Source organism: Micropterus salmoides, unplaced genomic scaffold (assembly GCF_014851395.1).
Source record: "Micropterus salmoides isolate LMB-PRFRI ecotype aquatic unplaced genomic scaffold, ASM1485139v1 Ms_hic_scaffold_6, whole genome shotgun sequence".
In the NCBI taxonomy this organism is placed as follows: Eukaryota; Metazoa; Chordata; class Actinopteri; order Centrarchiformes; family Centrarchidae; genus Micropterus; species Micropterus salmoides.
This window is the reverse complement of record NW_024044348.1, coordinates 12,539,432-12,550,303: the sequence shown is the minus strand read 5'-3', so window position 1 is coordinate 12,550,303 and position 10,872 is coordinate 12,539,432. Positions and strand designations below refer to the sequence as shown.

Below are 10,872 nucleotides of genomic sequence, written 5' to 3'. Positions count from 1 at the left end.
CTGTCCCTTTTTTCAGCCAATCACAGCACAACTGTCTTAGTGGTCGTCTCACCAGCAGCCACCATCCGGTAACGTTAGGTAGTTTAGCGTCAAGCTGGCTAAGAAGCTAACCCACAGAAATATCTTGTGTTTTTCGCTTGAAACATACTGAAGGTAGCAGTCGTCCGAGTGACTAAGTCGAAGGCCTGGTTGAAGGTAAAGAGTCGTGTTTTTCTTCTCGTATGTGCTGTAGCTAGCCGAGCGTCGCAGGAGGGGGCGCAAATGTCACATAACGTGTTGTTATGTGGCCAGTTGGTAAGGTTAGCTAACAGAAGCTAATGAAACTTTGAGCAAAAACCTCCTGGACGTCAAATTTAGGAAATTTTAAACAACGTTATGATCAAATGGCTAGGGCGTGTTACCGTCGAAAATAATAATACACGCATTTCGTGGTCGGGCGTTTCGTATTAGTAACGTTATTCCAGTAGAAGAGCTTACGTAACGTTACTGAATGAACTTTCTTCTCATGGATAAATAATAATAAGCACGATGACAGATCACTTCCCACCGACCAGTCGGTGCCTTTACCACTATTATGTTTAACTTCTTTTAATATATCTGTCTCTCAAAACAATGTAAGTTAATGTTTATCTCATCTCAACCGTGGATAACTTTCAGCTAACTTCCTTCCTCAGATGCAGTTCATGCTGCTGTTCAGCCGGCAGGGAAAGCTGCGGTTACAGAAGTGGTATGTGCCTCTGTCCGACAAGGAGAGGAAGAAGATCTCCAGAGACCTGGTGCAGACCATACTGGCCAGGAAGCCCAAGATGTGCAGTTTCTTAGAATGGAGGGACCTCAAGATTGTGTACAAGAGGTAAGTGAAGTACTGGCTGTGATATCCTTACACTCACTTTGTCTACAGTATGCTTTACACTCATGGACAAACATGTGTAGATGTATTTTGCTGTTTCTAACCTTTTCAGACCTTTGTCTTATCATCTGAACAAGGTTTTCAGCACACGCTTGAATCTCTCAGGTTGTTTTCAGTATTGTTACTCCACTCATCTGTGACATGTTCTGAAACAGGCTTGATTTTGATCAAAATATCTATTCAAATCAAATCAGTCTCGCGAAAGCTGCTGACTACTTGCTTATCATGAGATATTGCAGCCAGCTCGTTGAGTTTATTCCTGCCTATGGAAATAGTTTCACATAATAATCTTTACGCCCAAAGATGTGTTGAAATTCAGTTTGTTACATCACTTGTGTATCTGCCATGGCTTGTTTATGAAAACCAATGATTCACTGATTATTATGTGAAGCACTGAGATTCCTGGCATTTAGATCTCACCTTCTGGTGTGTTATGAAAGCCAGAAACACCTCCTCTCTAATAGCAAGTGCCAAACAATAGAGGACAGTGATACAAATATATAAGGAGTGCCTGATTTTTTTCTGGACATATGATTGCTGTGTCATAAAAATACAAAATACATGTCCTTGTGTTCAATATAATAAAGATAACTAATAAACAAAGACAAACAACAAAACAGCCAGGAGACAGTGACGCAGTACTGCAGCACTGAAAGAGATGTTTAATTTATCCAATGTAATATCCCTGCAATAAATCCTATCTGAGTAAAGCCTACAATGTTCTAGAGATGTTGATTCAAATTTCATTTATTAAAATGTGTTTTTATTCTATTTGATGGAAGGGTTGAAGTGTCAGGACTGTATAAAAACAGATGCTTTCATTGGTTTATTAATGCCAAGGTACACCATGATGTAGCCATAGCAGCAAATACTTGCATAAACTAACGTTTTTCCTTTAAAGGCCAGCTGTTGTGTGACTGCAGCTGAGTCCCTGTGTTTTATTTCAGTACAGATCTGTATTCTTGAGTGTGGACAGTGATTACAGCCATGTTATTAACATTGACATGTTTCTGAGAGAGCAAAGGTATTTCTGTTTGTACACATCACCGCCATGTTAATCGGCATGCTGCCTTTTTATTTCATCACTTCCTTAGATATGCGAGCCTGTATTTCTGCTGTGCAGTAGAGGATCAGGATAATGAGCTGATCACCCTGGAGATCATCCATAGATATGTGGAGCTGCTGGACAAATACTTTGGCAGCGTGAGTCTCGTAAATTTTAGACATATAACATGCTGAGTGATAGTGGGAGGGGGAAAAATACTGCAATTTACTGCAAGAAAGAAAATGTTCAGTTAGGACAGGCTCTCTTCTGATCTACTGCTATTTGGGGTGTTGTGGTTTCACAGGTGTGCGAGTTGGATATTATCTTCAACTTCGAGAAGGCCTACTTTATCCTGGACGAGTTCCTGCTGGGCGGAGAGGCCCAGGAAACATCCAAGAAGAACGTGTTAAAGGCCATCGAGCAGGCTGACCTGCTACAGGAGGTACGCACAGTTCTTTGTAAACATACCTGAACCTATTTGAGGGGCAAACCATAGTGTCAGGTGAAAAGTACTTGGAGTAGGGTGGGGATTTATGATTATTATTACCTGATGATGTATTTCTCAATTAATTGATTAAGATAGATTAAGCTGCTGGTTTCAGTTTATCAAGCTAAGCAAATTTGTGGCGTATTTGCTTTAAGAATTATTTTAACAAGTCATCCATTATCTTATAATTGCCTTTTAAATTTTCTATTTGTGTAACACAGCCATGCTAATGTTAAACCAGACACAAGCATACATCCAAGATGTTGAGGCATCGCTTTTTTCACCCTGCGGCCCTCTACACCTTCATTTGTCATCTGCCGTAATCTCTTTATTTTAAGCCTGCAGCGCTTAATTAATACCTCCCTCTCCCTTGTGCCAGTGTGATAGAGCAAGTGCTGTCCTGCACATTGCATCGCTGTCTAGCTGTAGTCATTTGCAGTCAACAGAATCAGCGCTCAGTGTTTTATTTATAGCAAAACACGCAGCCTTATTGTTTAATGGCTGACTGTGCAGCAGGCCTGCAAAAGGTTTAACTCACTGGAATGACCTGTTCCCGTCACACATTTAGTAAATTGCAGTTATGACTCATGTACTATTAATTACAATTTGGAGGCGTACTTTGCGCTGCAAAATTTATAACAAGAAAGCAACATTTATCTATCTTTCCTTCATCTGCAGGAGGCTGAGGCGCCACGGAGCGTTTTAGAAGAAATTGGGCTGACATAAATCCTCATGCTGCTGCCTCACAGTTCTTTCTCCCAGATGCAGATCTGGCAACCTCCATGTCTCTATCCCGTCTTCTCCTGTTCACTGTGTCAGTGTTGTATGTGTATAATCACCATCTATGTACTGTATTATTCTGTACTGTACTATCCTGTAATGTCCTTTGAATGTGGTGCCAACTGTGGTTTTAATGTGTCCCCTATGTACAAGCTCCCTCACTGTATTTTGCAGTACTATTGGCATACTTCACTCCCTTAACTTCTTAAAACTCCACAGAGTACAATGTAGCGACAATATAAAAACTCCAGCATCACATCAATGTCATCCATCATCACCGAATGCAGAGTTGTGTGCGCTGACTTTTTGGCTTAAAGGACTTTTTAAGGTGCTGTTGTAGCTGCAGTTGGTGCATCCCGTACAAGTCACAGAGCTAAGTGTCTGATTTCATGAAAAATGAATACTCTGTGATCTTTGAAAAATCCAGGTCGTTCAATAAAACTTAAAGCTGTTAAGGTATTTCCTGAATCCTCAGACTCTCCTACCCGCATCTGGATGATAAAAAGGTTTGTAACTTGTTTCTTAGGTTGACTTTGTCCTAATCCAGGTAGGCAGAAATGGCATATGTCCTTGCTCTTCTAGCAAAACAGAAAAATATTAAAACATAATTTGTTTGTATATATAAAATACAGGAAATAATCATCTATATAGTAGTTGAACTGATAAAAGTTTCAAATTTGGTTCCCATACAAAATGAGCAAGGAGAAGTCATTTTGTGCTGTGAACTCTCGATTAGATAACAGGCACAACTTGAGAAACGGTTTAAAAGTCTTTATTTTCCGTGGAGCGGAAATAACTTATTTTCATCCAGATGGTTAGGAGTCTCTTTGAGTGTTACTAAGTGTTTTTTTTTTAAGATCATCAAGTATTTTTTTCAGAAGACCTGATGATTAGTTCTGTGACTCAAATGTAATGGTAATCATGAGGCACCAACTGGGACTCGTGCTGTTATGGGAATCACTGACACCAATTAAGTGAGATTTAACAATTACTTGCAATTGATATCAGTTATATCAGTGCTAAATAGGTTTGTTCGGTGATTCTCCTCCAGAATCTTTTTTCATATTTACTTTTCAAGACTTATCGTTTACCTTTGGTAAACACGAGCTGTTTTGTGTAATTAATGTTCATGTTTGTTGAAATTGTCTTCTGTTCTTTATTTTTCAGACAATTGACTAATTTTCCTGACAAAAAATATATAACACTGAAGCTTGTAATGGCCTCTGAAGATAGGTCTTAGGTCAGGATAGGATAGTGACCTAAATAAAAGACACACTATTTTATGTATTACAAAACTTTGGCTTACTCTTAAAAACTAACCTATGACCAAAGAACACTGTGTTTTACCTTCTCAGTGGTGTCTATGGAAGGCTAACGTGGCAGGAAAGGGATTTAGAACTGCAGGATATTTGACAAAACGATTTATGTGTGGGTTATTTTACACAACATACCAGTATTATGTAATTATTCCAATGCATTTTAAGATTGGTCTATCCTGAGTTTCTTAATGGAGTAGGAACATAAGGAGATGAAGTGCACATATCAGGGTACATCATTAATATTCATCACTGTCAGCTTGTTCACTTGTCAGTAGGATGCAGGAAAACAAGCCATCAAGTAATGAATAGATACTCATCCAAACTCTATGGCAGTCACATTTTTTAGCTGCATTCTCAAAACCACAAAGTGTTTCTCTTGAATTCACAAGTAGTTGTTAAATGAGTTCATCATTTTTTGTATTAAACACTGCCAACACATTTGCCAACATTCTTTTCTTATATTTTGAAGTTATTATTAAAAATAAATGTATTCAGAAAGAAACCCCATTTCTGGATCTTTTGTTTTAGATTTGTTTTTACTCAGCTGCAACAATAGTGATCAAGTGTTCAATTATTAAAGCAACATTAACCGTTTTACAAGAGCAAAATATTCACATATGTACATGGTGTCAAGTGACTGTTCAAGAATGTATTCCTCTCTATACAGTCATAGTTATAAGGAGAAAAGCCAAAACAAATGTACAGATTTTCTTATGTAGAAGCCACTAAGAGGCACTCGTGTCACTTTTTCCAGCAGGCGCACTTGGTATTTAAGTCTTCTCACTGTCAACACGGGGACTCTCATCCACATCATTGTTTTTCTGAAATAGCTCTGTATCATTTATTTCCCGATGGGGACTTGTTGCAGTGAGATTCTCCATGGTCTCCTCCTTTGACTCTCGCTCCTTTTCAGACTCACCAGATGTGCCTGTCTCTTCAGGCAAATGGTTTTTCTTCTTGTGCTTCTTCTTGTTCTTTTTCTTGCTCTTTTTGGACTGTTTGTGGTGGCGGCGTGTGTTGAGATCATCATTACAGGTTTTCCCATTTCTATCTGGTTTCTTGGGGCTCCTTTCTCTACTTTGCTTCTTTCTTTCCCCTTCTCTGCTTGAGCTTCTTGACCTTTCTCTGGCTTTTCCATAAGTGTCTGTGTCTTTGTCTCTACTGTCTCTCTCTTCACTTCTATTCCTAAACTTGTGCTCCCTGTCTTTTTCTCTACTCCTGTTTCTCAGCTTGTCTTGCTCTCGGTCTCTACTTAAACTCCTCGACCTGTCCCTACTTCTGCTCATATACCAGTTGTTCCTCCTGTCACTGTGTTTGGATCTGGAAGACCACTTGTCCTCTCTATGCTGGTGGGAGGCCCTGCTCTCTCGACTCCTCTCTCTGCTCGTGCTCCTCCGCCTGTTGCCCTCTCGTCTGCAGTGTGATCTCTCAGATCTCGGCGGGCTCCTGCTGCAGTGACGTTGCCTCCACGATCGGTCTCCGTATCGCTCTGATTGCCACCCGTCTCTGCGACTCCCCCTGACGCTGCGGTCTGGTGACATATGTAGGTCTCTGTCAGCCTCCCAGAATTCATTGCCAGGGTTTCGAAATACATGTAGGAAGTTACAGTGCTTCCCTTTGGGGCACTTCTGTCTGTCAAACAATCCTGAGAGGAAAAACAAACACAGGCAAGATAGTAAATACACTGAACTGAATATTGTGTGACATTACTGTGAAGTAATGTAGTACGTAACTCACCACATATAGCGTTCTTCCACCGTGTTACAGGACATAACTCACAATGAAGCTGCCGGCCTGCGTACCACCTCCCATTGAACTTGATTAAGGCCTCTTTACACTGCTCCTCACTGGACATTCAAGAAAGACAATAGAACACAGGATGAAGAGTTTTATCCAAACATTCAAACACGTACAGTTTATTTACTTGGAAAAAGTCATGAAGCAGTTGTGTGACGACTTACGTGTCAAACTGAATGTAAACATTTCCTCTCAGGTGTGGTTCGTAATTGCAGCTGACCTAGAGTAAAGGTAGAAATGAAACCAAATATGTATTTTTAGTGGAAATAATTAGATCACCCATCAAGTGAATGAATAGTGAAGTATTCAGAGGAAAAACATCTTCAGTTCTTACGGACATCAGTAAAAGATCTAGTGACACATTATGCAGAGTATTTCATTCCCAATACATTAGAATTTTACTTCCCAGATAAAAGAAAGAAAAATTTTACTTTATATTGACTTCCTTTAACTGATAAAGCATCTTAAATGAGTGTCAAGACATCTATAAGACATATACAGTCAGTCCAGTTGCCTTTGACTTGGTACTTCAAGACTTATTTGACATACTATTACACACATTAGGAAATCAGATTCCAAGAGAAATCAGTAACTGAAATCATGACTTACTTAAAGTAAGTGTATTAGTGATACAATAGGCTCTTTAATGAGAGCATTTTTTCTCTTACGGCGCAAATGAGTGAAACTGTCAAATGGTGCCAAATTAATCTGGCTTCTAGAGCTTACTTTGTGTTAGTTTAAGTTTCAAGTCAGACTTTGAATAAAATTAATTTGAAAACAAAAGGCATCAGTTTGTGTAATGACATTTCCTTTCATCCTGCCGCACTGCTGGCACAGAAAGACTGTGTTACCCATGTGAAGTCTTTGTCATGCACGTGTACATGTGAAATGCAGGTTAGAAACTTGTTTACGTATACATGGCTAAGAAATCTAGCTGGGGAAATCTGGTTTTCTGGTAATTCAGGTACTTAAGTGAATGTAAACACACTGACTGTCCTGATCTAATCATACCTTGAATTGCACCACCTTGCCAACACTCTTTAACTCCGGCAGGACATCATGGTAGAACTCGAGGAAAGATTCCTGCAGCTCCTCCTCGCTGTGTTCCAACCAAGCATCAATGTCGTAATCATCGCGACGTGACTCCTCCATGCCAAACGTTATAAACATACCTCTGATCATCAGAGTCGGGCTGGCTGTGGGATAAACGTGCTTCCGAGAGCATCTAGACTCACAAAGACAGAAGAGAGGAGAATATATTCACAGAAAGGGGAAAAACTTCTTTAATGCGTCCCTACATCCAGTTCAACATCACAAGTCACGGCAAAATAGAAACAAATAGTACCTTTCCCCAAATCGACATGCTCCGGTCTTAAGGAAGAACGGACAGTTGGCTACGTCACGCTCAGTCCCAAAGTTCTCAGAGTTCTCCGTCACAGGAGCCTCAGGATTCATCCATGGTCCTCCATTATCTAGCTGGAAGTGAGAACGTTAACAAAAACATATACCATTTAGTTGGAATTTAAACTACAATGAAGTGTTACACTTCACAAATTATACACTCCATGTTCCTCTTAGCTTTGATTTTTTTACATGATCACAAAGACTTCTCATGGACTTAACTGTTTTACAGGTTTTTGTGCACTTTTGGTAACAGAGTGGTCACGGTAAGTCGCTCTTGATAGAAGTTAACACAATTGGTAAAATCCAAAGGTTAAATATGATCAATGCACAGGCAAGAAAAATACCAATATTGATATGTGACTGTTTGAAATGACATGATAGGCGATATATTGGCTTTAAACACATAACTAAACATTTTTGATGGAAATCTCTTTCATTTGGTTATTAAACGGTGAATAAAACATGTACTCAGTGGTACATTTTCCAGTTTAAAAAACAAAATTGTCCTGGTGAAAAATGTAATAGACACACTATTAAAAATATATATATATATATACCTGATTTTCAGCTTCATCCAACATTTTCTGAACAGCCTCCTACAAATGGTGTAAAGACATGGCTGGTGAAAATGTGTAGAGGTCAACATACTGCAGCATATCTGTTACTGTGTGTTAAGACCACATTCACAAGGACTGACATTTCAAAAGTTCTGGATGTTTGGAAAGAAATTTCACAGGCTGTTTTTCACATAAAGTAAAAGATACATCCTTGTAGTGGGAGCTGAAGGGTTTTTCTCTTTGTGTGTATCTTAGTTAAGGAGTTGGATGGTTGCTTGTACCACTCAGTCAAGGAAAAAAAGAACCAGGTGCAAAGCATTAAACACATTTTATAAAACAAACACTCTGCTGGTAAGATATGTTTAACTTTATGATTATCTGAACCTTCCCTTTTTGGATGGATAATATAAATAGTCACAATAAAGTAGAAGAGGATATATTTCTTATTTTTTCTCTATCCTCCTGAGGCCCGTATCACCTCTCTGCCTCGCTTCTCCTGCTGCTTCTGCTCTTTTTCCTCTTGTTCTCTCCTCTGCTGGGCCTCCCATTCCTCTTTTATCATCCGCTGTGAACACAAAAAGACATGATAAAGCCAGTGAATATTAACATTTTATTTAGATTAATTGGCCAAAAAGGCTCGGGTACGCTGGTCAAAAGTGACGGCAGTAATCTCCTTTGTCAGGCTCCAATTATTTATGTAATTTGGGAAAAATTGTCACTGCCACGGTTATTGTTGTTGAAACTTGAACCCTCTCTGTTTATTGCATTAGTGAAGGGGATTACTTTTCTGTCTTTGGACACACACATAGGATCAAGTCATTGTTGGTTTTGGTCTTTCCATGGTATTTGAAAACATTCTAAAGAATATCTCCAGAATGAACACTTAAGTACAGTAAAGTACAGTAAAGCTTCTGTCTCCTGACCAGACCCTGAAACCCTACAGTACTTCATCAGTGTGAACACATACACATCTGTAATCTAGCTATGTTTACAAAGTGTAAATAAGTTTGTCTTGAATTGTCCACACTCCTTATGATGAATACAGACAGTAGATTACCTCCTCCTCCTCTTTCCTTTTCCTTGCAGCTTCCTCCCTCTCAGACCTCAGCCTGAATTCCTCCTGGGCAAGCCTCTCTTTTTCCAGCCACTCTTCGTGCAGCCGCAGTCTGAGAAAACAAGCCAGACACCACTCGGATACAATGACGATGAATAAAAACTGTGTAGGCAAGGTTTCTGTGCTGCCTATCAGTGACGGGCCAGCTGCAGGACAGCAGAGTGATGTTGACCTACCTTTCCTCCTCAGCAATATCATTATTCTCACTATCCTCATCATTTATTTCTTCATCGCCAGGCGCTCCATTTTTTAAACCTAAAACTGAGTGAATGTTGTGGTTAGTCTGGCTAAAGGTGCAGCTACAACTGTAGAAAACATTAAACCAACATGAAAGCTATCTTCATACCATTTCCTCTGGCTTGGGCAAGAGCTTGCCGTTTCCGTTTTCTTCTCTCTTTCCTCAGAGCAGCCCTGCGTTGCTTTTGACTATGGTGAAAAATATTACATTTGCCATTACAGTGGTGACCAGGGTGAAATCTGTGTAGTGAAACTAAAGAAAAGACATTATTTCACAGCAGACATTTTGAGGTGTAACAAAAAAGGTAAATTGCTGCATTACAATCTTTGTTGCCAAAGTCAAAATATCAGCTTTAAACGTAAAATATTAACTTGTCCTCCAAACAACTCAGTGAGTCAGTGATTGATAACAATGCAATCCAAACAGGAGTATGACAGACACACCTTGGGAACCACTGATGTGAGCATTCAGTCCTGCTCTAGGTGCAGTGCACCTTGAAGACAAAATACGGTCTTAAGTTACTGTGATAACGTTGTAGAGATGAATCAACAACTCCCTAACCCCTAATACAATCTCTACATATACTGGGCAGCGTGTTATTAGCTTAGCGTTAGAGTGCTGTAAAAGTTTAATATATGTAATACACTATAAAATACACGGTATATGTGCAAATTGCAGTATAGTCACATAATTAACAGACTGTTAAAACATCTTTCTGCAGTCTAAAACGTAGGCATTATCGGTAACTTAAAATGTAACGTTACTTTAGCTTTAAAAACGTATGTTAGCAGTTAGCTTACTAGCTATCACAGGACTAACGTTATCACATTGCATTTACGACACTGTAATAGCGTTTATTATGTTTATTGTGCTATTGTGGTCCACCACCCAGACATTAGTGGATCATCAAGTTACTACATGACTTAAAGAGAGATACATACCTTAACACGGGAGCAAAACTCAGTGGAGTTGATGTTGCCATCACAGTCAACGATAGCTAACGCTAGCTAGTTACTTAGCTCGGCTACTATTAGCATGTCAACGACTTTTAGCCTCGTTATTTCTTCCCATCCGCGTTAAAACAAATATTAGGCTAAATGTTCTCTTAATTGACAAGATATTTTCTAAGAGAGCTTGGTTTGTCAGAGTACTGACATAAGTGAATAATTTCTGTTTGCCGTGAACCTTAGTTAGCTGCATGCGGATTTGTTAGCAGAAGCG

General features: G+C 39.4%; 2 protein-coding genes across 3 annotated transcripts; one reads left to right on the top strand and one right to left on the bottom strand.

Annotated features, from left to right (window-relative positions):
* The first annotated feature begins 35 nt into the window (after window positions 1-35).
* LOC119889750 (AP-1 complex subunit sigma-2-like) lies at window positions 36-4,517 on the top strand. The gene is made up of 5 exons (XM_038700563.1): window positions 36-195; window positions 675-853; window positions 2,005-2,113; window positions 2,260-2,397; window positions 3,121-4,517. Exons 2-5 carry the CDS (start codon window positions 675-677, stop codon window positions 3,166-3,168), a joined length of 474 nt encoding a protein of 157 aa, XP_038556491.1. The 5' UTR covers window positions 36-195; the 3' UTR covers window positions 3,169-4,517.
* Window positions 4,518-5,058: 541 nt separating this feature from the next.
* On the bottom strand, window positions 5,059-10,731 carry zrsr2 (zinc finger (CCCH type), RNA-binding motif and serine/arginine rich 2). 2 transcript variants are annotated; one of them, XM_038700559.1, is made up of 11 exons: window positions 10,593-10,731; window positions 9,760-9,839; window positions 9,590-9,674; window positions 9,357-9,465; window positions 8,778-8,864; window positions 8,300-8,338; window positions 7,684-7,814; window positions 7,350-7,563; window positions 6,503-6,558; window positions 6,279-6,388; window positions 5,059-6,186 (listed from the first exon to the last, which is right to left on the bottom strand). In XM_038700559.1, exons 1-11 carry the CDS (start codon window positions 10,631-10,633, stop codon window positions 5,312-5,314), a joined length of 1,827 nt encoding a protein of 608 aa, XP_038556487.1. In that variant the 5' UTR covers window positions 10,634-10,731; the 3' UTR covers window positions 5,059-5,311. The 2 variants fall into 2 exon arrangements, with proteins under 2 accessions (XP_038556487.1, XP_038556488.1); XM_038700560.1 differs by having other exon boundaries at window positions 9,590-9,668.
* Window positions 10,732-10,872: the final 141 nt, after the last annotated feature.

What these genes read in the sequence shown, in the direction of transcription:
- LOC119889750 (XM_038700563.1), top strand. Translation starts at nt 675, where the DNA reads ATGCAGTTCATGCTGCTGTTCAGCCGGCAGGGAAAGCTGCGGTTACAG. An exon ending in TGGACAAATACTTTGGCAGC is followed by an intron (nt 2,114 to 2,259) that starts GTGAGTCTCGTA and finishes GTGGTTTCACAG; the next exon opens with GTGTGCGAGTTGGATATTAT. An exon ending in AGGCTGACCTGCTACAGGAG is followed by an intron (nt 2,398 to 3,120) that starts GTACGCACAGTT and finishes CTTCATCTGCAG; the next exon opens with GAGGCTGAGGCGCCACGGAG.
- zrsr2 (XM_038700559.1), bottom strand. Translation starts at nt 10,633, where the DNA reads ATGGCAACATCAACTCCACTGAGTTTTGCTCCCGTGTTAAG. An exon ending in TGCCCAAGCCAGAGGAAATG is followed by an intron (nt 9,675 to 9,759) that starts GTATGAAGATAG and finishes ACATTCACTCAG; the next exon opens with TTTTAGGTTTAAAAAATGGA. An exon ending in AAAGGAAAGAGGAGGAGGAG is followed by an intron (nt 8,865 to 9,356) that starts GTAATCTACTGT and finishes TTGTGTTCACAG; the next exon opens with CGGATGATAAAAGAGGAATG.